We start from the raw sequence: 23,619 nt of genomic DNA, 5'->3' as shown, positions 1-23,619 counted from the left end.
AGTTAGTTTAAGAGTAGAGCAAATCATCTCTTTAGCGCGTTTTGGGTGTTTTACCCATATGATGCAACAACCAAGGGGAAAGTGCTGAACAGAGGGATGGCTCTGTGCTGTGGGTATTTGCCACAGTCAGAGCTGGAAGAGAAGTTACTGCATCTATTTTACTGTGAGGCACTGGCCCAAGTTGTGTCCAAAGCCAGGTTGGATGGGGCTCTGAGCAGCCTGATCTAGTGGAAGGTGTCCCTGCCCATGGCAGGGGGGTTGGAACGAGATGAACTTTCAGGTCTCTTCCAAGCTATTCTATGTCTGCAGGACTAATATTTCCACCCCCCCCCCCCCCCTTTTTTTTTTTCCCTCCACTTGCTGGTTCCCACAAGTGCCTTTTTCAAGTAGGATTTCTAGTGTATAATTTGAGCACGGGCTCAGCCGGGAGCAAACGATGACAGCTTTGTTCCCTGTATAGCAGATAATGAGGTGTTGGAGGCAGATAGCGCGGGATTCGTGTGTGGAGCGCCTGCCCAGCTCACTGAAGTGCGGCAGCGCTGAACGCCGGTGAGCGGCTTCCTCTCCTCCTGCAGCATCTAAATGGGGTTGTTGTCAGGGCATATGGCAAAAGGGTTAAAATTTAATTGGAAAACATAGTGGTAGCTGCTGGAGCTTAACAGAGCTTTATATAAGCTGCTAAGGACAAGGCTGCTGTGTGAGCTGCTGGTAGGGCTGAGCTACTGCAGCCGCTGGCTGGGCGTCAGGAGCCGGGGCATGCCTGGGAATCTGCCCAGGAAGCGCCGTGAAAGAGGAGTTTGTTTCAAGGCTTGACCCTGGCTCTGTGCAACACCCCTGCCCGCCGCCCGCCGTATAAAGCCGGGCAGCCTCATGCCAGGCGTCTGAGCGGGGCAGCGAGAGCAGCCAGCGGCGGCCAGCCGGGACGGGGGGCTTGTGTTGCCAGCGGAGCGGCTCATGGCTTCGGTGTTCATGTGCGGGGTGGAGGACCTGCTGTTCAGCGGCAGCCGCTTCGTGTGGACGGTGACGGTGGCAGCGCTGCGGCGATGGTACGCGGCCCGGCTGCGGGCGTGCCGGCAGGCGCTGCGAGCCTGGTGTGGCCTCCGCGATGTCTATCAGGTAAATAACCCAGCTCTTCGTCCCAGCTTTTCCTTGGAACAGCATCCCGGCACCTGACGGGTGCGTGTTCTCTCTTCGGGCTGGTTCCTCCGTGCGCACCCCCGGCGAGGCGGCTGGGATGGGCTGAAGAGCATCGAGGCAGAGCTGGGAAGGTGCTCAGAGGATCCTGAACCTGGCTCTGAGATGATCCTGGTATTGCTTTCGAAGTGCCGGCTGTGTGCCTGAATTCGGGGTTTGGGGGAGATATTTTCTGTGCCAAATAGGTTTTATCAGTCAGTCAATCTAGAAGTGTTTTGGCAGCCAGCTGCCCCCCCATATCACAGCCCCTCGGAGCCCCTCTTGCTGCTGTCCCCATCCTTGCCCTCGGGATCTGGGGGACGGAGCTCCGCGAGCTCCTCTCTGCCTGTGCACTCGGAGCACGATGCTCCCATGGGGAGAGACTGGCTGTAGCTTTTTCTGCTGTTTGTGTCACTGAATAGTGGCAGCTTGCAACGTGATAGCCCTTTGCATGGCAGAGGGCTTGCTGCTTGGGAGGGGTGCAGTGAGTCCTGGAATGGCAACTGGGGGGCTCCCCTTCGTGCAGGCAGGAAACACAGCCCTGTACTTGCAGTTATTGTGGTATCCAGTTGCAGTGAGGGTGGTGTCACTCTTTTGCGAGTCTGTTTTTGCTGGCAGTTATTTATTTCTGTGTGTCTGCATTTCTGTCTCGCATGTGAACTTGTGCTGCATGCCCGCTCTCAGCGCCGTTGTGTGTGTTTGCTACATGAGGGTGAATCTTTCACAGCAGCTTCTCCCCTCTCCCTGGTGTGTTGCAAAACAGAGAATGACACAGCTCAAAGCAAACAGCTCTCCAGAGCCACCAGGATGCAACTTCCATGGGAAAGTCATGCTAACAGGACATCTGTGCCTGTTTAATCCTAAAGCGATCTGCTGGTATTTAGCTTTAGGGATAGGCTCAGGAGTGAGCAAGCAGCTTTACAGAGGTGGATGTACAAGTGCTTGAATGTACCTTGGGCAGATGATGCACGTAAACACTCCGTGATGTGTCTGACACAGGTGTCACTGTGGATGTGGATCCATATATGGATCATGACTAGTTAGGGAATGCAGGAGTAAAGGCATCACTGCTCCTCATCTGCCCACCTTTACTGACCTGTAGGAATGTGGTGGGATGCAGTCCTGACTCTCTTCTTCCTCTCTAATTAAAATCCACCTACACCTGTGCTGTGTGGGCGTTATTTTTAGGGTCCATTCACATAAAGAGCATGGAGCTTAGACTGCCTTCCCTCTCTACTGCATCCCCGTGGAGGTAAACCCCATCCCTCCAGGGCTGGAATAAAGGCTTGGTGAGGACCAGCTCTGACAACAGCTGTATTCAGCCTGTTCAGCTGCCATACTCTGATGGCTGGCTTGAAGTGAAAAGAGACTTTTTCAAAAACAAAGTGTAGCTGTATCTCTGCCCAAACTTACTGCGTCCTCGTGGTTGCTTTGTCTTGTCTTTTCTCTATGAAAAGCATCACTGACGTGTGCATGTGTCTGGAATGGGGGATGTGAAAATGGGTAAAAAGAGGAGACTGGTCCTTCTCTCAACCTACCAGGCAGACCTTGAGCCAGGGAAGTGGACAGGGAGTGCCCTTTCCCCTCTGCCCACAACTTGTCACAGCCAGACTGCTGGGATCATGCAGGGACCTGTTGCTCTCCACTCACTGCCCTGAGGGTCTTCCCTGGGAGGTGAAACCCAGCAGGAAAAAGGCAACTCTCATGTTTTAACATCAGGAATTTGCTAGAGGTAATTTGGGGTGTATTAAATCGAGATGGCTGAAAGAATGCCCTGCAGCTCTTCCTTGTTGGGTTGTGTAACACTTTGCTTTTTGTGCTGAAGTCTTGGCCCTCAGCTGCTCAAACCCCTGGCTGAGTCCAGTGAGTGAGGACTGAGCACACAGCGTTAAATGTCACCCAACTGCTCAGATACCAGAGCCCTGCAAGGGCTTGAATCAAATTGGTTTTCTCATTTTTTTTAAGCACTTCAAGCATGGAAACGGCTAGAGAGAGTGGCTGGGTGACCCTCACATACAGCGAGGAACTCTGAGCCACACGGGGTTACATTTCTTCACCTCAGGCTCAGTGGAGCAACACAGGAGCAACACATGCAGTGTAGAGCTCTCCATGGGGTTGTTTCTCTGAGGAGGTGGATGTTGCTGTGTCTGTGGGACAGGACTCTAGTCTTGGGTGTGAGATTTTGTGTCCCATCAAGACCATAGATCCTGCATTGTCTTGAGCAAATTGTTTTCCTCTGTTCCCCTGTTCTTTGTAAAAAGGGTATAACAGCACTCTCCTACCTGCCAGGGATGCTATTTGTCCTCTCAGATTTTTTCCCAGAAGTCCTGTAGTTATTGCAGCCACATGAAAGCACCTTTTTGTCCTGTGTTCTTACTAAAATTGACTCCTGGACATGTGTTTAACACAGTCCTTTACCACCTTGGCCTCATGCACAATACTCATATTTCTGTAGCTCCTTTGCATTCATATTCCAGGTGTGAAAAATACCACAGGTTTTATATAGAGGTTCTTTTGGCTGAACTTAGGCTTTTCCCCTCTCTGAGGGCTCCCTGGACTGTGTATGGTGTGACAGATCAGGACACCAGACAGAACTTTGTCACTGAGCTGCGTGCAAGGGACATGCAGGGGAGAGTGAGGTGACAGGCACTTGTGCTGCTGATCAGCCCTGGCAGCCTCAGTTTGTTTTGATCAGTATTTGGGAGTCACATTTTGTGGGCCAGTTGCTATTTTTGTGTGAGTTGGATGCTGCCAGTAAGTCTCTATTTAATCATCAGTACATTTTTGTGGAGAAAGGAAAGCAAGTAGGATTCCTTCTCCTTGGGCTGCTACATTTGTTGTTGTGGTGAGGAGGATTTTTAGTCTTTTTAAAATACAAAATTCTTGGCAGCCTTGTGGGAGAACTGAGCTTGAGTCCCAGCATGGAGAAGCCACAAACACCTCTGTGTGTCCGAGCAGGGTCGTCCCCATCGGTGTTTGGGAGCCAGCAGGTGCAGAGCTGGTCACGGGGCAGCGCTGGCTGGCAGGGCAGGCTCAAATCCTCTCTGCCAGCATAAAGCCCTTACCTGCCTTAGCAGCTTTAAGCACAACTAAAACCCATCCCAACAAGCACAAACCAGCCTTTGTCAGTCACCTTTTCCTTAGCCTTTGTGTTTCTGTCATGTATGTGTGGGAAACACTTTCCAGGGTTTTACCTGTCGTTCTACCTGGTCACTGGCACGGGCACTTCAGCCCCAGCCCAGGCACTTCCCCAAGCTGGTCCTTGCTCCAGAATGCTTACCATCATCTGTCCCACCTGCCAGAATAGAAGGGATGTCCTGCTTGCCCAGAGCCCATTCATCTGGAGGAGGCTGTGAGCCAAAGCTCTGCTGGGGTGTCCCGTTTCACTCTGAAATAACCCCTGAACCCGCACGAGGGGAGGGGCTGCACAGTGTGTGAGTCGATTCTCTGAGCCCTTGGGTTGTATGCCAGGGAACATTGTCTTTTCCACGGCAGGGAGCGTTTAAAGCCTGTCCTAGAAATAACAGATTTGCAGAGACAGCTGATAGAAAAGCTGGCACAGGTCTTTTTTCTAACAGCAGCAAGTCCGTATGAGTTTTTGGGGCTGTTAGGGCTTGGAAATATTCCTGGATGAGAATTCAGCATAGAAGCCTTCACTCAAGGGTTCCCATTTCCTACCAGAGAAAGGAGTGAGGGCTGTGTTTTGTGGAGCTCTAGCACATAGTGCTGTGGCTTTGGGGGTCTGCCCAGAGCCCCTCCTGATGCCTGAGATGGGACAGCATGGCATTTCTAGGTGTCCTGATACTATTCCAGAAATAAGCTTTCTGCAGGGCTCTCCACATGATGGCTTTATAGGCCACCTGTCTTAGATTTAATTATAGGGCAGTAAAACAAAGTGAAACTTTTATATAAATGAGGTTAACAAGCAGCTGCAAAGCCAAAAACTTCTAGAATCAACATTTATCCTGTGTTTAGTCACCTGCATTTCATTGGCCTGATTTTCATTGGGATATTGACACGGAGTTTTCCTCTGAGATATCAGTGCCGACTGCCACCAATACATCCCACACACAGTGACTCCTCACTGTGGTTAAGCAGGAACGAAGCATTGCATTGAAATCTATTTGCTGATGCAGCTAACTGTTATAAATTAAAAGCTGGTGAAGTGAATGCTTTAGGGTGAGGGTTAAAGGTGTGTCAGTCAGTCTGCTCCATGCAAAGTGAAAAGAAACTGGGCAAACTGTTCCCAAACTCCCTGCAGAACATAGTGGCATGTTGTGATTGATCTGCTGGATGTACAACCACATAGGGGAGCATCTCTGTGATTAAGCAGTTTAGGAGTAACTGGAATGATCAATTGCACTGGTAATTAGCTGATAAATTATGGCGTAAAAGTGTAAACTTTTCGTGTGGGTCTTTTAGACAAAGTGCTTTTGAACCTCTCTGAAAGGTCATTTCCTCTGTGTGAAGTGAAAAGAATTTTGCTGATGAAGCACAGTAAATCAGCTTTGTATGTGTGTCTGGCCCATGGTACCTGGGGTGGAGGAGCGGGAGAGGAAGCGGCTGACTTCTGTTTCCTCCAGTGCTAACGTAGTTGGTTTGGATAGTGAGCACCACGCTTCCTCTGCTACCACACCTCAACTTTTCATTATGAAAAATGCTGACGACAAATTGAGATGCCTTTTCTCCTTCTCTTTCCACAGTGATGAAAAGCAGTGCTGGAGTGGTGAGGGAGGGCACAAAGCAGGCGCTGCGTTGTCAGGGCAGAACTTTGTTCCACACCAGACAGACCCCAGGAGTGATGCTCAGCAGAAGCATCTCAGGTGTTCTTATAGGTCAGGACTTTTCAAAGAGAGCTTGAAAACCTGTTTTGGAGCACACTGAATATGTGTCTTTGTCCCTTGACAGATTTAAACTCGTGCACTGGGGATTACCAGTCACCCTGGAAAAGCTTTGCTCTGGCTGCTTTCATCCAGCTGTTTTTCTTTTTAAAGGGATCTGATCTAAGGCAGTGATGCTGCTCATATGTCACCTGCAGAGCTTTGGCTGTGCTGAAACTCCCATCATGTCCAAACCTGGCACGTGGAGGTGTCCCCACGGCTGGGACTTTGGGGGAGTCTTTAGGAGGGCTCTGGGCACTGCCTCCTGACAGCTTAGAGTTAAACTTGGCTCTGCACACTTCCAACAGCAGCTTTCCAGAGCTCTCCTCCAGATATATTTCCATCTGAGCTCATGATATAGCGCTTTCTGTTTGAGAGAGTTCATTCAAACAAAAATATGATTTTTTTTTGGTACCACTTCTCCCTCTTCCCTTGCTGACAAACTTCACAACCAGACTGTGAACTTCATCTCATTTCCTTAGGGGTGTCATGGTGCCAGTTTCAAACAGTGCCTTCTATTCACAAACCACTTGGGCTTGTATAAATATTTTTCCTCTTCGATGTGACTCAGCTCACAAAATACGTTAGATTTTGAATGTCGCTGGCGTCGCTTCTCAGAGGCAGAAAGTCCTGTACAAAGGTACCACTGTATGAGCTTGCCTGGATAAATCTCCATTTTGGCCTTTGCAGAGAGGCTGGCCAGCTCACTCTGACTGGGCACAAGCTGTATGAAAAGGAAAATTAAAAGTGTTTCAGGCACATGCTGGTTTTTCCAAGCTTCATTTTTGTCCTTCTGAGTGTTTATCTCTCTGTCACTCCTTTTTGCTGGCATTGTCACTGCAGCGCTTTGTGATCTTGGATGGACTGTCCATGTGCTTAAAATAGCACTGTGCTATCTTTGTCCCCTCATTTTCTGAAAATCAGGCCACCCCTTGTGGAGTCTGCATTGCTCTTAAAACCTCTGAGTCATAATTAGTGATTAGTAATTCTACTAATCTTCTGTACAGATGGAGGCCAGTTCATTCTCAGAGACTGCAAAGAGGATAAAGCTATCAGTGCTGGAATATATTAGCTTAAATAACCTCCCACACACAAATACACATGTACACTTTTCCCCACTAATTGATCTGTCATTCATTTAAACATGCATCAGTGGTGTGTTGGGGAAGGAGATGGGGAGAGTAAGTGTCCTCAAAAAGCTGAAAAGAGACTGAACATGCTGGTTTCAGCCATAAAAAGTCATCTTTGACAGTCCAGGCAATGCTAGGATTAAGACTGTGGTGTTTCTGTGGTTGCTTTTCCAGCTGATGTGGGGTAGGTGCTGTCCTGGGGGTGGTGCCCCAGTGTGCATCTTCCTGCTGGCCATCAGGAGAGTGGTGCCAGCAGAGCTGGGAACAGGGATGGAGGAGTCACTGCACTTCCACCCATGGCACTGCTGGTGATGTGCTGGTTCCTGAGCATCCTGGCTTTACCTTTGGTTGGGCCTGTGGTTTCCAGGCAGGGAGATGTGGGCTGGGCAGAGGGTGTGAGGTTTGGAGCAGGATGGTGCTTGTTAAGCCGTAGTGAAAGTGGCAGTAATTCCTCTCTCACATCAAGAAGCACACTGCATCTGCTCACCTTGCTGGGAGGGCTGGGGTGCAGCTGGGGTGTGCTGCATTCCCTGGAGGGTCACCCTTCAGTGAAGGGTCGTGGCACTGCTATCCCCAAACTCAGCTTGTTCCTGCCTCAGAGTTGCAGAGATTTCCCTGTGCTCAACTCCAACAGCTTCCTACCTCTTACAGGTGTGCTGTATTTTTTTAAACTCTAATTTTTTTAATTTAAAAAAAAGTTATCTGTACAGCTGAATTATGCAGCCCTGGTCTGTGTTTGTTTGGAAGCCACAGATCCTCTGAGGAGCTGTGCTCTCCCTTCTCCAGCTATTCCTGTCCCTGTGGTTATCCCAGCAGGGCAGAAGCTGGCACCACCCAGGTAACCTTCACGTCATTTCTCTAAGGAAACATGACTCACTGTCTATTTTCCATCTTATTTTTGGGGCTCTGCAGTCTGTGTTTTGGAGACAAATGGAAGTTTGTTGCTCTGAAATCCTCTCCCCAAACTGTCTTGCTGCCATCCCTTAGGCTGTTGGTGAAGTCTGGACCAGCTGGCTGGACCTGACCTGGCACCCTCCTGCCTGATGTGGGGCCAGCTTATGGTTTTTTCATGAAACCTGTGATACTGAGCATGGAGAGGAAACCTTTTATAGTCTCATGACTGTGAGAATGTTGGCTTTTACAAAATAACTTTGGGAAAAAAGACAACTCTTTGTCTGCAGCTAAGGGGTGGTTATTTGATCAAAGCTGGTTCTTCTGAATTAAACAAGGAGGGTGAGACACCTCTGGCACCTCACTGCATCCCAGGTGTCTGGGGTAGCTGCCTTCTGGAGGTGTCTGGATTGATGGTAATTTGGGGAGGCGAGGGGAGCAGGGCTGCCTCACCCTGTGTGATGGGTAGACCAGGCAGTGCTGCTTCTCTCCCCAGCATTGTTGGGAAGGCTCTGTCTTTATACAGTGCTCTGCAGCTTCATGGAACCAGTTGTTGGCCTCAAACAGTGGGTACAGAGCCTCCTGTTTGGGGGACTTTATCTGGGCCAAGGGGCCTCAGAACCTCTAAGAAGAGGGAGCTCCATCTCTGAGGTGTTTTTGTCCAAAGTGTGACCCATTTTCACACTGGAAAAAGCAAGTTAGTTTGTTCCAGGCGTTGAACTTAATTTTTTTTTTCTATTAGAAGAAATCCCTGGGTTATAAAAATTGGGCTGGGAAGGTCTTCACAGCTTGTCCTCTCTGTGCATAGTGACTGCTCAGTTGAGAGCATAAATAACTGAATAAGAGCATTCAGGTTTTTCAAGTAAATGCATGTGTAAATTTGAGACTTTGTTCCTCTTGTGTACCTGCCCGAAGGTCAGGTTGGAATTCTGGAAGTTGCAGCTTCCTGGACTTGGGTGCACAGTTCTTTGTTGTTCTGTGTTTTCGTTTTCAGTGAAAGCAGTGTCAGCTGTTCGAGTTTTCTTTGAGGAGAGCTGTCTTTGTGCCTGTGTGGCACCTGTGCTCTGCCTGACACAGTTACACAGTTTGTGCTGCTGCGTCAGAGCCGGGGGGTGTGTGAAGCCGTGTGGGTTGATGTGCCAGTGGGGAAGGAATCCGGGAATCAGAACAGAACTCAGTGTTTTGCACACAGAGAACAGCCTGCAAAGGGAGCAGCAGACCAGCAGGCAGATGATTTACTCCTCTACCAGCAGCAAAGTGCACTCCTGTAGACCCAGGAGCAAATTCAGAGTGGTGGCCAAGGGTGTAAACTGTGTCCACACTCTTGGTGTCCTGCCCAGAGTGCAGCAGCTCACATCAGAGGCAGCAGACCCGTGCTTTGGAAAGCAGTTTGGGAAATCCAGTGGAATGCTGCACCCGGGGGTGTCTGTTGCAGGGAGGGACTGTGGGGGTGTGAGCGTATGAGGCGAGGGCAGGTGTGCTGAGAAGAGGAGTTCTGGTTATCTCTGTGCCTGTATCCCTTCAGATGGGTTGGTCCCCACTGCCACAGGGCTCAGCCTTGCTCCAAGGGGTTCAGACTGGGGATGGATTGAAGTTTTAGTGCGGTGCCAAGTCTTTACACAAAGGCCCCTCCTGTCCCCAGATGTGGGTGGGTGGAGGAGCTGGGAGGGGTGATGGAAGCTCCCAGCGAGCACAGAACTGCCAGCGTGGGGGTCCTCAGCCATTGCTGTGACACAGGGACCACGATCCCACACCAAGGTGTCTCACTGCCCCAGGACTGGCACCTGTGCTATGCTTTTGGTCAGTAACTGCTGGTTTTTCATTCGGTTTTATAATAAAGGGTTAATATTACAGACAGGGAAAAAAAAAAAAAAAAACAACCCACAATTGTAATGCTTTCCCATTTTTAACAATCCCATTTCAACCCCTTGTGTCCCCTGGCTCACACTGGAAGGGCTTTTGTTTCTGAATCTGTAATCAAAGCAACAAAAGCGAAGGTCACTTCCTTCAGATTATATGGCAACGGAAGAAGTCCGGGATCATGTCTCCCTTCTTCCCCCAGCTCGAAAGTAGAGAAAACATAAAGGCTTAGTGCATGCACACTGGGAGTACTTCTTGGGTGTCTCCAGTCCATTTAAACCAGCAGGGTGTGTGATGTGGAGGTAAGAGGCTGTATTTTAATTTCTGATGCTTAGCAGTGACAGATAATGTTATTTAGTGCTGTTGCAGTGTGTCCTGAGTTAAACATCGTACAGAGCTCAGAGCTGTGAGCCCCGGAGAGCCGGCAGCCAGAAAGCAGCACAGAGCAAAGAAAGTTTGGGTGGTGTAGGGTGAAACCTTTCTGCTTGCTCTTTTCTTTGCCTTGAAGGATCAGTCCATAAAAATTGCTTTGCATCTTTTGCACTCCATTGAGGAGATAAGGGGCTGTTTGTTTATCCCAGCATTTACGGCTGCTTTTTCCTGCCTTTGTTGTAAGTGCTGCCTTGGCTGCTTTAGGAAAGGGCTAAATCCAGGCTGGATCCTGGTAACTTTGCTGCAGCTGGAGCAAAGATCTATAACTTCTGGTTGGAGAGAAAACCTCTTTTCAGAGATTACCCTTATGGGCTGCTCTGAGATATGATTTAACCCGAACAAAGCACAGATTCATGACTCCTGAGAAAAGGCGGTCGGCGCCTGGTACAGTAACTCCTTTCAGCATGCAACTATTAAATATCTCCTCATAAGGTCCCCTCCCCTCTCTCCCCCCAAAAAACCCTTTTGAAGAGGTGGCCTGGAGATGCAGCAGTGCACACAGAGCTGGAAGGTAACGGCTGCTGAGAAAGAGCCTTTGATCCAAAGCACTTGTTTTGCTTTAAAAGTGAATGTGGAGCCATCCAGATCAGCCCTGCCGAGTGCCTGGCAAGGTGCTGGCACTGCGAATGTTGGCTCCTTGCCTCCACAGAAACGCTGCTCGCTGTCTGCTCCAGCCCATACTCACTGTTGTGACTTCTCTTGGTTCATTTGTTTGCTCTTTGCAATTTTTTAAAGAGTTGCAGATTTAAAGGACTTGTGCTTTAGCCTTCTTTTTAAATTATTTTTCACCTCCTTCTTATCTGCTGTCCATCCAAGGCTGGCATCTGGGTTTCATGAGAGGCTGTTGCCAAGCATGAGTGGCTGGAAAAGTCCAAGGAGGGATGCTGGGTGCAGGGACCTGGATGGGGCACAGGAGGAAGAGATTCAAGATGCCTTTAGAGGATGAGATGCTGCCTGGAGGGGATGGTAGATATTTGGTCACGGCTTGCTCTGCCTGTGCCTCCTGCTTTGGGAGCTTTCCCTCTAAAACCCAACTCAGGGGTGAGCAGGGAGGTGGTGGAGGGGATAGAGGAGCATCCTGTGAAAAGTCATCAGAAATGGGGGAGAGGTGCAGGGCTGGGGAGAGGCAAAAAGGCATAAAGGGCAGGGTGTGGGTCTCCAGGGCTGTAAAACTACTCTTCTAGAAGGGTATTTTTCAGTCTTCTGTAACTATTCCTGTAACAGGGAAAGCTGGGTTTGTTCGAGTGGGTCAGGGATGGCTTCTGGGGTGAGGTAAAACTCAGGAAAAGTTACCAGAAGCTCTGCACAGAATATCCCGTGAGATTCGTGTTGTAGAGACTTAAGCAAAGAAGCTGGAGCTTAACTACTTTGCCTCCTGGTTGAGCAGCAAAGGTCAGGACAGGTCACAGGAGGGCGGGTGGCCAGCCCTGCCCCAGGGTGGGCACTGCTTATTCGGGGGCAGAGGATGCTGCCGCCTCTAGACAGTGCCCCTTCATGGGCTGCCCCTGCCTTTGTTCTGTCAGGTAGCACCAGGAAAGCTCTCTGATCCCACAGGATACTTTTCCCCCCTGAATTCCCAAGAGATTGCACTGGAACAAAACATCACCGTGGGCTGTGTGCAGTAATGACCTGCCCGCAGTGTCTCAGCAGTGCTGGTGATAAGCGTGTCTCCGGCAGACACGAATTTACTGGCTGTGTTCTGCCAAGGAAAGCAGATGTTGGATTTCATTGACTTGATATTTGTGGCAGATTTGTACTGATTGTTTCCTATTAATTTTCCTGATAGCTTTTTTATAGGATTAGCTGCAGAGTTGCCTGCCTATTCTTTTCTCGCTATTGTTTTAAATGCACTGCAAAGTGGCAGGACTGGTACATCAGCACATGTGGAATGACATGACCTGTTTGAGAAACACTCCAGTTTTCAGCATGAGACACCTTTAAGGAGAATACTCTTGCAATAAAGGTGCTGATCCTTCAAGAGGATATCTAACCTTTCCCCCTCTGTCAGAGGGACTCAGCATCCATGATAACACTGCCAGAGAGATCCTGTGGCTTTTGGCAGTGCCAGCAGAGGTGAAATGCTGGTTGGATGCTGCTTGGCAGCTGGAAAGCCTGGGGCCAGCAGAGCCAGGGAAGAGTTTTTAGCAGCAGTTCTTCCCTCTGCCTCCTGCCACAGGGCTGATTGTTGCCTGTGCACTTGAGTGCTTTCATTCCTGTGCTGGTGCACAGTGAACAACCCCTGCACCCTGTGTGGAATGGAGCAAAGGCAAGTACAGGATAAGCCATGGGTAGCATCAGGAAAGGCAGCCACACTGCAAGATTTCCTCATGGGGAGAAGAGGGGTGAGGTTTTTACATTGCATGCTCCTGATAGGGAACAAGAAGCTGCAATTCTCCTGCCTATATTTCATTCTTGGCAGAGGACTTTAACTCCTGGCTGGGTTACTGGATTTATCATTTTGAGGAAGATTGAATTAATTTGTTCCCTGGATTTTAATTTATCGCTTCTCTTCGTGTTTGTTCAGTTTCGGGGTTTTATTACAGTGTGCTCACCATTTCTGAGAATTTTGGGAGAGCAGGATGAGGTTTAGAGCCCCATGACCTGCTCTGGTGAGTGGGATCTTCTAATGACCCCAGGAGGCTGTGCCTGTCATCCTGTACAAGCCTTCAATAGAGTGAATGAAAGAGTCCCTTAGATTTGCCATCCCCTGCAATGAGAAATAATAGAATAAATGGGGAAAAGGAGAGTTGCATGGAAAGTCTGTTGGCACGTGGCCCTGCAAAGCCACAGTGCCTGCAGTGAGCACTTGGGCTGTTCCTGTGCCAGACGTTTTCACTGGCTCAGCTGGTGGGGCTTACATGAAAGTCAGTTGATGCTCTGCAGGAGCCAGTTTTTTCATCATATCTCCAGCTCACATGGCTATTTTAGGAAGGTGCCATGCAACCCGGGGAGCCTCTCAGCCCCCTGTTCCAGGCACTGTGTTTTATCTCCAGCTCATTGCCAAACTTCAGCAGAGCCAACATTTCCATGTAGAGCATCATCAAAGGGGCATCAAAGTGCAAAGCTTGCACTTTTCTGCGGCCTGTCTCATCTTAAAACGTTATTTCTGTGCACGTCATTCAGTTATGGCTTTCAGTGTCTCTCCCTGCCTGGCTGGTCCTGAGAAAGAGAACGCCCTGAGGCTGGGAATGGCTCTGTACAGTCCCTGCAGTTGCTGTGGGTAAACACCCCATGAGTGTGCAGAGCCAGGGGGGCCTCTGCAGCCCTTGGGAGGGACGGGGGTGGCACTTGGAGTCACCTGGGGAGGCGAGATTGGTCCTACAGGATGGTTTGCCAGAGCACAAAGGATGAAAGATGTAACCAGCCATTGTGGACCATCACTGACTATTTAACATTAGGCAGATACTGGCTTCTGTTAAAGGTTAATAGTGAGATAACAAATGATTTAAGGCAAAATCCTGACCCTATTAAAATTAATGGCAAAATTAATTGACTACACTGGAGACAGGACTTCAGCCAAAGCCTTCTTTATGACTTGAAGATTAGGAAGGAGAGGCAGTATGTCTGGAGACATGGTCTGCCCCCATAAAGCTGGTGGAACTTCTGCCACTGCCCTCGAAGGGATCACTGCAGGTTTATTGTGTCTGTGTGAGCCAGACTGTGGTGTCGTGGCAGGAACCACTGGCTGCCCTGGCTGGTGTGAGCAGAGACTGGGAAAACACAAGTTTCTGGACCCAGAGCTGACCCATTGGGCATTGCAGGAGGTACCAGTGAGTCCAGAGGGGAGGGCACTGCACTGCTCTGTGGCAAACAAGCTGGTGGAGAGGCCCACAGTGGGGTGTGGGATGGGGCAATGCTTCCCTTCCTCAGCTCTTCACCCGTGGGAGAGTGGAGCATTTCCAATGCCCATCCATCAGTTTCACCCTGAGCACCTCCCACCATGGGACACTGAGTGGTGGCACCTACGCTCGTCAGGGAAGACCTGTGGGTTGCAGATGGGTTCCTCAGAACGTGCATCATGGTGTCTTTGAAGATCTGTGCAGATTCTTTAAAAAGCTTCCACAGAAATGCTGGTAAAACCCCAAACTTCTGTCTGTTATTTTGCTGCTTATTCCGTAAAGTTCTGAGCGACTCCAAGTGCTGGAACATGATGAAGCTTTGCTCTCCCAACAGACACACCAGGAAGCTCTGAGGTCATTTAAACCATTATAAGTTTTTCCCTCTTCCCCCCAGGTGCATACAGGCCCCTTCCTTCCAGAAGGACAGGCAAAGGCTTTTATTTTCCTGAGTTGTGCCTGGTTAGGGCAGCTCCTTATTGCAAGACATCCTTGCATGTGATTTCACATTTTGATCAGGCTGTGCACGTTCAGGGGCCAGACATAGCTGGCTGGTTGTACCAAAGTCAGTGGAGCACTGCTGATCTGAGGCAGCTGAGGAGCTGATCCTAAATGCCTTCAGAACCAAAGGAAAAAACCCACCTAAATGCCAGTGAAAATCTGAAGTTTAGGGACTTCAGTATTAAGCTTTGAAACTCTTGTAGGCTTTATGAGTTACAGAAGAGAGGTTTGGATAAAACCCCAGAACCTTTACAAGAAATTACTGGTGACGCTTTAATGGGTGGTTAACTGCAGCTCAGGTAGGGATTTGGACATGAAATCCTTTAAAGTTCCAGGCTGGTGCCCTGGGCTTGTGCACCTGGAAAGCAGTGCTGCTGCCTGTGAGTAGCTGCCAAAAGCAGGATGGAAGCATTTTGGGATGCCCTCACGGCACAGTCTTTGTGAAACCAGTGTGCAAAGGGACAGCATTGCCTTCTGGGAGAGGGAATTTTGCTCTTCAGATTTTTGTTATCTGTATTAGTTCCTTCAGTGCTCTGACTGTCTGAGCCACTGTGGTGTGGCTGTTTCAGGAATAAATGAGCCAGTTTTTATAATCTATGTACTAATGATGTACCACAGTCCAATTCCTCATTTTTCAAAGTGCAGGTTTAAGGCTGTGTGCTGGCCATTTATTTAGGGAAAATGGTTCCCGTTTCGCTCTCATCACTGGATGCATCAGTACAGGTGGTTTTGCCTGCCTATAAAATACCTTTTGGAACCATTCATCTGCTAGTGAAGTTTAATTTCACGTGGTTACCCTGCCAGGAGCTGATGGAAATAATGTGCACAGTTCAGTGCAGATGGGAGCAAATCCCTGGTGTCACACACGGATGTTTCCAGGAGCACCCAGGCCTGAACAAAAGGGTTTATCTTGGAAGGAAGGAAAGAGGAGAACTGGGGGGGAGAGGTTTGCTCCTTCCTAAAGACTTCTCATGGAATTCAGGGTATTAAAGGTGTGAAGCCTTGCTGGAGGTAGGTGGGGGTGGTTTTAAAGCTCCTGCTGATGGGTACTTAGGTGGCTGCAGGACCCTGGCTGGGCCACCCTGTCCCTGGGCAGGTCACACTTTCCCAGTGGTGTGCACACGTGGGCTGCTGAGCCCAAACCATGGCACTTCCCCAGGGAGAAGAGCTGGGATGCACGCACAGAGCTCTGAGCAGACACAGCTGCCAGTTTTGTCTTAATTATGTGCAGCTTACATATCATCCTCTCTTCTTTTGCCAGGGAGATTTTAGGGTTTGGGATTTTGTTTTTGGCTTTTCCTAGACCTTAAAACAAAAAAGGCTTAAAAATAGAAGTCAGTGACAGATAGGCCAAGTGACTTCTTTATAACTTGCCCAGTTCTGGGAGGAGAAATCTGACCTGGAGGGAGTGCAACACATTGGTTTTGCTCCTGACCCAAACCCTTCATGATTCTCCATTCCTAAGCTTCCCTTCAGGAGATGTGTTATTCTGACAGCTTTTTTTTTGGCTTAAGGGTTTGGGGTTTTTTTTGAGATTTCCTGTTTACACCCTGTCTAATTACTCTTTTCTTTTTCTCATTTTTTTCCCTAACGGGATGACACACATGGATGTCTAAAAATATTGCATGTAACAACCAGCTTTGCATAGGGAGGATGTTTCTGTCCAAGAGAAATAGCACAAATATCCTGCATGTGCTTTTTCCCAAATAAACATTCAGGCTCAGGATATTGTAGGGATTGGTCTATGTAGCCAAGAAGTAGGGTTTTTTTCTCTGCATTGCTGATTTTCTTCTCAAAGATGGATGTTGTGGAAAATCTGCCTCAATGATTTTAGGTGGAGAATTTATCATATTTTTGTCACAAAAAAGAGAGGGCAAAACGTTGTTTCCTCCCAGCTAATGAAACCTTTATGATAATGGTAATTTGCTATGTAGAATTACAGTCTCATATGCTTTAGTTTCCACACATGGATATTTGGAGAATTCCTCTTTTTTTTCCCTTCATTATCTGCCTCTTTTACTGAAGATCTGTGTGAATCAGATTCTTGCTGACAGCCTGTAAGTTAGGAGAGCTGCAGTATTTTGATATAACTGTGTTTCTGCATTGGACAGTGTTTGTCTCCTTCCAGTCCTCTCTGTTTCTGAGGTTTTGTTGCTTAGCTGCGTACAGAGAATACAAGTGACTTTGGGAAACAACAAAAATCCAGGATCCCAGCCTCTCTGTATGGTTTTGCCAAAAATAGGGCTGTGTAACGTCTCTCTCCTAATTTCCTTTTGGGAATGAGATGAGACACAAGGATGCTTCACAGATTTTATGCTGCTACTTCTTTTACTGGATAATAGCTTAAATATTAGCAGGCTTTTAAAAATAACTGCTAAGATGACCAATTTGGGGGCATGTTGCAAAAATTGTTCATTTATACAGACAATGCCAAGTCAATGAGAATAAGCTGAAAACAGATGTGTGTGTGTATAAATATCTCAAGACTGTTCACACCAGCTCTTGACTGAGCCAGACAGCTGTGCTCATCTCGTGATGGATTGGTCCAACACATAGAAAATCAATTATATTGTTCAGATTAGCAGTCTGTCCTGAATTAAAGATGAAAGAAAATGTATAAGCAAGGACTCCAGGGCTTTGGGTCTTTGAGGAGCCCAGTGCCCTGGGAGTTGGGACACAGCACAAGTCCCTTCCCAGAGCCTGAGGAAACAGACCTGCAAGCGGATGTGCTGTGGGGAATAAATCAAATAAATCACACCAGTGTCACTGGCAGAGTTTAAAACGAGTCCTTTGCTGCTCTTGCTCCAGGAGCTCAGAGTCTCCAGCTGCTGAGATGGAGGCACCTTTCCTTGGCCAAAATCCATTGATGAAGGTGATGGAAGCCTCTTTATGAAGCTCTCCAGCTTTTCTCCAGGCAAGAGGATGGGACCAGATTACTGGTACCTGTGACTGTGCTGGAGAATTTCTGTGGCATTGCTGTGCCACAGTCATGTCACACCTGGGACTGGACACGGCTGGTGGAAGGGGATTGACACTCCAAAGCTTGTGAGGTGAGCTTGCAGCTGCAATAGCTTCCAAAGCTTTTGGTTCTACCTCCTGTACAGAAAAGGCTTGTGAAATGTGAGTATTCTTGTACATCAGAGCCCTGTCTGCACAGGGAGGCAGCTCAATGTGAGGAGAGAGCTGTCTCCTGGAGATGACCTCTCTGGTGGGCGACATTCCTGATGTAGGATGGGCTTGTGCTTCCCTGTGATAGTAATTTGGAGTTATTTACTTCTGACTGTAAGAGCGGGGTAAGCCAAGTGAAGTGCTCTCTGCCCCATCAGGAATGGGGTGGGGATAACTTGGAGTGAGCTCCTGCACAGCTGCAGGAACCAGGGTGCTGGTGGCTGAAACTTTGGGTGTGCAGGAGGAGGACAAGGGCTTGGACTGTCCGGGTTAACACTGCTTTGTTTGGGGATTGGAGCCTACAGGTGCAAAGCTGGTGGTCAGACCAGCAGATTTGTGTTCCTTGCTCAGGCTGTGATGCCACACAGTGAGTATCCTTGTGTCTCATCCTGGGTGGAGAAGGTGTTTTAGGAGGAATGGGCTGGGGGAGTGGAGGGGTGCGAGCAGCTCTTCTCAGAGCTACAGCCACAGGCATTCCATGGCCCTGGACATTGCTGTCCTGTAGCTCTGTCCATGTGATGAAGTGTCCCTGTGGTGACACGAGCCCATGGCCACAGAGAGCTCTGGGGACGCAGGTGGGAGCTGCCAGGTCTGTCATAGCAAAGGCATTTCACGGTGCTTTGTCACTGGGCACCTTGGCATCTTCTGCAACTTCTTGACTGAACTTCCCAGTGCTCTGGGAAGTGGATGTGTGAATTCTGAGAAAAGATTCCTGGCATCTCAGGTTTTAAATGTTGTCTGTATATCTGTAAATCAGACTTCCAAGCTGTTTCCTTATGTTGTGTCATCAATAAAATCAGGGATAATTATATCTCGCCTATCTTCAGGGGTGTCATGAGGTTTATTTACTTTTGAGGTGCTTTGCAGTTACCTTGGATAGCTGAATTGAAGCACGGATGATGCTTGGTATTTCTATTTTAATCCATCAAGATACCTTTCTTTCTCCTCAGCATGAGGCTTTGTGGATGTGTTTGCTATAATGAAACCTTTTTTACTTAACAACAGACAACTGAGGCAATTAAAACAGTCAGAAGTGATTAATGTGATTTCACTGGGTGAAAGCTAAAGCAGCTCGCAATTAAATAATGGCAACCCTCGTGCTATCTCAGAGCAACAGATGGGGAATGATTTAAAAACACTATTGGATCAGACACTTCGCAGCAGGGGCAGATTGGTAGCAGTGTGTCAGAGCCAGAAATATGCTCCACCTTGAAGGGTGCACTGATGAAATGATTAATTGATGGTAACACGCGACTTAGTTATGAGCCTGCCGTGGCAGCACTTCAGCTCTCAGGAACAAATGGACCCGGGAGTGGATCATAATGGATTTAAGGGCTCTGGGTGCCGTGTTTGGACAGCAGATAAATCTCAGGGACTGTGCTGCAAGCTGGAGTTGAGGTGGTGCAGCTTTTCTTCCAGAACCCGAAGGATGAAACGCTGGAAGTGGTACCTTGCGGGGAGTGCAGGGCATGGGGGATGATGCTCTGCAGGGTGCAGCCCCAAGGGATGCAGGGGTGAGATCGCTGCTGTCTCCGGGGTGGCGCAGCCCTGTGCTCTGAACTCCTGCGTGCAAGTTATGCCACTCCTCATCTGGCACTTCTGTACAAATCCACGTTCGTAGCAGTCAGACAAAGGGAAAGGAAGGGATTTCTTTCCTCTAGACTCGCTCTGCAAACGGTCCTTGTACCGCTGTTGCTGTTTTGGTGGGCGATGTGATGCTCAGCAGTGCCATGACTTGCTAGTGCTGGGGCACAGATGCTGCAGCCCAGTTTTCCCGGACACTACAGGGAGTTGTGCCTGCAGGCGCTCATCTCTGACCTGCTTGCAGAGCTCCTCAGGAGGGCACTCCCTCTCGGCTTGTGGTCAAAGAGAGCTCAATTAGTTGGAACAATGAAGCTTTGTTGATTTGGGTGCTTGGGGCAGAAGGGCTGGCTGGTGACAGAGGCGCCTGTGTCTCGGCAGCCCTCGCTGTGCAAAAGGGGCCGCGCTGGGCAGAGGTGGGAGGTCTCTTCAGTTCTACTGGAATCACGTATAAATCGTGTTTATTTTTAAGTCTTTGTAGGGCTTGGGTGTGCAGCATGCACAGGGGCAGGAGGTGATGAGAGGTGCTGGTGGCACTAGAGCTCAGCGCTGTCCTTGTCCCTGTCCCTGAGGAGCCAGAGGGATGTGAAAGGAGAAACCATTGCGTGTTACTGTTTAATCCCTCTGGGAGCCCCTGTCTAAGCAAACCACCCCCGGCCTCTGCTCACAGCTCACAATTTATAGTCGGCTGGAAGCTTGTGCTGTCAGGAAAGTGAGTTACTTTGAGGCTGGGAGAATAAATATGAAAGCCAGGTTTCCTTCACCAGCTCTCACCCAGAGAGTGTTGCAAAGCTGGTCCTCACTGATGATGCTGAAAGGCCCAGAATTAGAACAGATATTAAATAATGTAAAAGCTTTCATTGAAATGTATTAGATTTCAAAGGGCAGATATTAAAAGGGCATAATGGGCAGCTATTTCTGAATTGCTCGCCTCTTAAAGAGAGGCAGTCTTAGTTTGCATGAGGTAAATGTGACATGAAATAAGTGGTTCAGATATAGCATCAGAGGTTGCAAAGCTCATCCCATTCTTAATCCCACAGTTCAAGCACCTTCCTGATATGTGCAGCTCCTATGTAAGAATCCTATGGAGGCAATGACTTCCAATAGCTGTCCAAGGGAAAATGTTAACTTGCTAGTAAAGACTTCATCTGCAAGGAGGGTTGGATAGATCTGGGTTTCATGGGTCGCTGGTCATCTGCTTCTCACCAGAGCAAAAGGCTGTGGATGTGGCACTGGCCAGGCTGGCTCATCCTCACATTTAATTCTCACAGCATTTATGGGTTTTTTATCTGATCCTGAGTGCTGATAAATACCCTTAATTCCAGCTTGAAGCTGACAGGAGCTGAGAGTGCTGAGGCAGCTCCCCAGATCGAGTCCTTGGAGAAGGACTCTCAGCTCGGATATGGAGTCAATTCCCTTATCCATCAAAATCAGACACTTGCTTCCCACTGTCCTTGTCCCCAAGCCTCGTGTGCTCTGGTGCAAGCCAGGAAAGCCAGGAATCCCACCCACCTGACAGGGCTGTGTTGCTGTCTTTGCAGATGACCGAGGGCCGGCACTGCCAGGTGCATCTCCTCGATGACAGGAACTTGGAGCTGCTGGTTCAGGTACAGACCTCACTCTTTTGGGGACTGGAAGACAGTGCCAGATTTCTCTGCTTACTTTCTTTTAGGAGCTGAAGTGGGGATTGAAGTTATACCTCTTACTAGAAAATCTCACAGGAGTAGAATAAGAGTGCTCAGGCATATGTGCTTCTCCTGACATCTGGATTATCTGAAGGGTTTCCCTGTGCATCGTGGGCAAAATGTCTGCACTTCTACATTCAGCTTTTGCTTTCACCAAAATTCATTGAGTATATTAAACACACCCCTTGTGGTGGTGTTTTTTTGTCATTTAGATGGGAAGAAAACCCTGTGGTTTTGAGGATGTTTTATTCCCATAGCAGAACTCAAAGCACGAGATCCTCCACTGCACAATATTTTCTTAATTGAAAGATCCTTCCTGCTCTAAGTGTGGGAAAGCCTGGGATGCTGCCTTCTACCCCAGAAAGAGGAAAGCAGCACTTAGTCTGGGCCCTTCAGCTTAATGTCATGGATTAAGCACAGAATTGCCTTTCCATGCTCCACAAATCCCACACAGCTCCACAGAGACACCCTGAGTCTGCTATGTCACTTCTGGATGGAGTTGTACAACAGGGTTTTAGTACTGCCATGTGTACTCAAATGTCAGTATTTGCATAGAATTTATTTATTTTATATTAAAAGCTATTTTAAAAAAATAAGCTATTAATATTAAAAACTGGTTTTATTCTTTCAATAGCCCAAACTTTTGTCTCGGGAGTTGCTGGATCTGGTGGCCTCACACTTCAACCTGAAAGAAAAGGAGTATTTTGGGATAACATTTATCGATGATACGTGAGTGTGTTTATTTATTTTAAACAGCTGTGTCCTTATTGCAATGTAAAACCTTATCTCTGAAACCGTGGCAGCTTGGCATGATGGAAAAATGACTTTTTCTTTCAAAGAAGAAAGATTTTCCTACGTTGTACTTGTGCTGCTTGGCTAGGGAAAGGGGAAGGCACAAACCAGAAACTATCTGGAAAATATCTTCAGGCACAAACCAGAGAATCCTTGTAAAATACTTTCCTGATGATTTCACATTTCATATTTGTCTCACAATGTGAAAAAACTGATTCGGTGATAATTTCCCATGTGAATACCCTCAGCTTTCCTCCTCTGCACTTTTAGTAACAACAAAAATGTTTTGCATTTATTTCCAAAACGAATTGCTCCTACTGCTTTTCACCTGAATCTCAAATGTATTACTGAGCATTTTAACCCCAAATTTCCCGAGCAGAGTGAGCTACGAGGTTAGCTCTGCCCAGGAGCCACTCTCCTCTCGCTGAGCCTGGGCACAGTGCTCTGTCTGGGCTCTGGAGCGCTGTGGGAGATCTGTTCCATGGCACTAACCCAGAGTCAGCTGGGTTAATTGCAATCTCACCTGGTGTTTAGGCTCATCTCTCAGCAGGGCACTGAAATGCTTCCCCACATCTGCTGGGTGCAGGGCCAGCGTCTCCAGAGGAGTTACCTTCAGCTCCCCCAGAAAAGCTGGAGCAGAGGTGCTTAGGGCAGTGGGGACACAGAGTTGTGCACTACTACAGCCCCTAAATAAACCTCTTGTCTAATGGGAATAGCTTCAGTTCCTGCTGCTCTCCGTCGCCGCTTTTTGTGCAGTCCTGGATGGAAGGCTTCCCCTACAAATCCTGTCAGAGCCGTGTTTGGGGCCGCCCTGCTGAGGCACATCCCACGTACAGGTGCAGGACTGGCCCTGGGGACACGCTGGAGTTCCTGGAGCTGACAGGAGCCGCTCTCTCTGGGGGCCTGACCCCAGCACCGTGGTATTTTTACCAGCCACTCACATCTTGGGCTATCCCTAGAATATTTTTGCCACATCCTTGTCCTTCCACTTGCTGGAAAATACCTTCCCCCAGCTCTTCTGTAAATCCCTTGAGGATACTGTTTGTACTTGGCTTATTTTTTCCCCTAGAGGAGCTGCCATGAAATTCTTCTGGATGTTTTTGGTTGCTGGCACTGAGTCACAGTGAGGTTTAAAGTGCTGCCAGGGGATTATCTGAAAGCTGTTGGCTTCCCCAGAAACTCCAGTGGGATTCCAGCTCCTGCCTTGGTGTAGGCACAGGGCTGGGTGCTCAGAGGGAGTGTATGGCCTCTGGAGGGCACCCATGGCTCAACCTTTCAGGGTTAAGGGTTAGGAAAAAAAAGGAAGTAATTTGATGAGATGTTTGCCTGCCTTGGAGCTGAGTCTTCAACTTTTTAAAGTAACACTTGGAGTAAACGAGGGCACTGAAGAGAACCAATTTCTGTATTTTCCATCCCAGTTTTTAACCTTCTCCCTAACCTGTTTCCATAGAGGTCAGAGCGTCTGGCTGCAGCTGGATCACCGTGTCCTGGACCATGACTTGCCCAAGAAACCAGGGCCAGCAACTTTGTACTTTGCCGTTAGGTGAGTAATTGTTTCCACCAAGCAAACATTACCACTTGGGTTTATTTATCACCAGGGGGTTTTGTTTAAAATAACTGATTACAGATTTGATAAAGGAAATAAATGTCAAAGCAATGTGTTATTTTTAGAAGGAGATTAGGCCCTGGC

General features: G+C 48.4%; 1 protein-coding gene across 1 annotated transcript in view; it reads left to right on the top strand.

Annotated features, from left to right (window-relative positions):
- Nucleotides 1–954: 954 nt before the first annotated feature.
- FRMD4B (FERM domain containing 4B) overlaps nt 955–23,619 on the top strand; it is a gene marked incomplete at both ends in the record, with an annotated part of 77,464 nt that continues 54,799 nt past the window's right edge. Inside the window, 4 exons of the mRNA XM_082289025.1 lie at nt 955–1,116; nt 20,994–21,059; nt 21,772–21,866; nt 23,380–23,472. Of these exons, the coding sequence (XP_082145151.1) occupies nt 955–1,116; nt 20,994–21,059; nt 21,772–21,866; nt 23,380–23,472 (416 nt within the window). The remainder of the gene's footprint in view (nt 1,117–20,993; nt 21,060–21,771; nt 21,867–23,379; nt 23,473–23,619) is intronic.

This window comes from Coloeus monedula (assembly GCF_965178545.1).
Source record: "Coloeus monedula genome assembly, chromosome: 11".
Taxonomy (NCBI): domain Eukaryota; kingdom Metazoa; phylum Chordata; class Aves; order Passeriformes; family Corvidae; genus Coloeus; species Coloeus monedula.
Note: the sequence above shows the minus strand (reverse complement) of the source record. Positions and strands in the feature narration are given on the sequence as shown.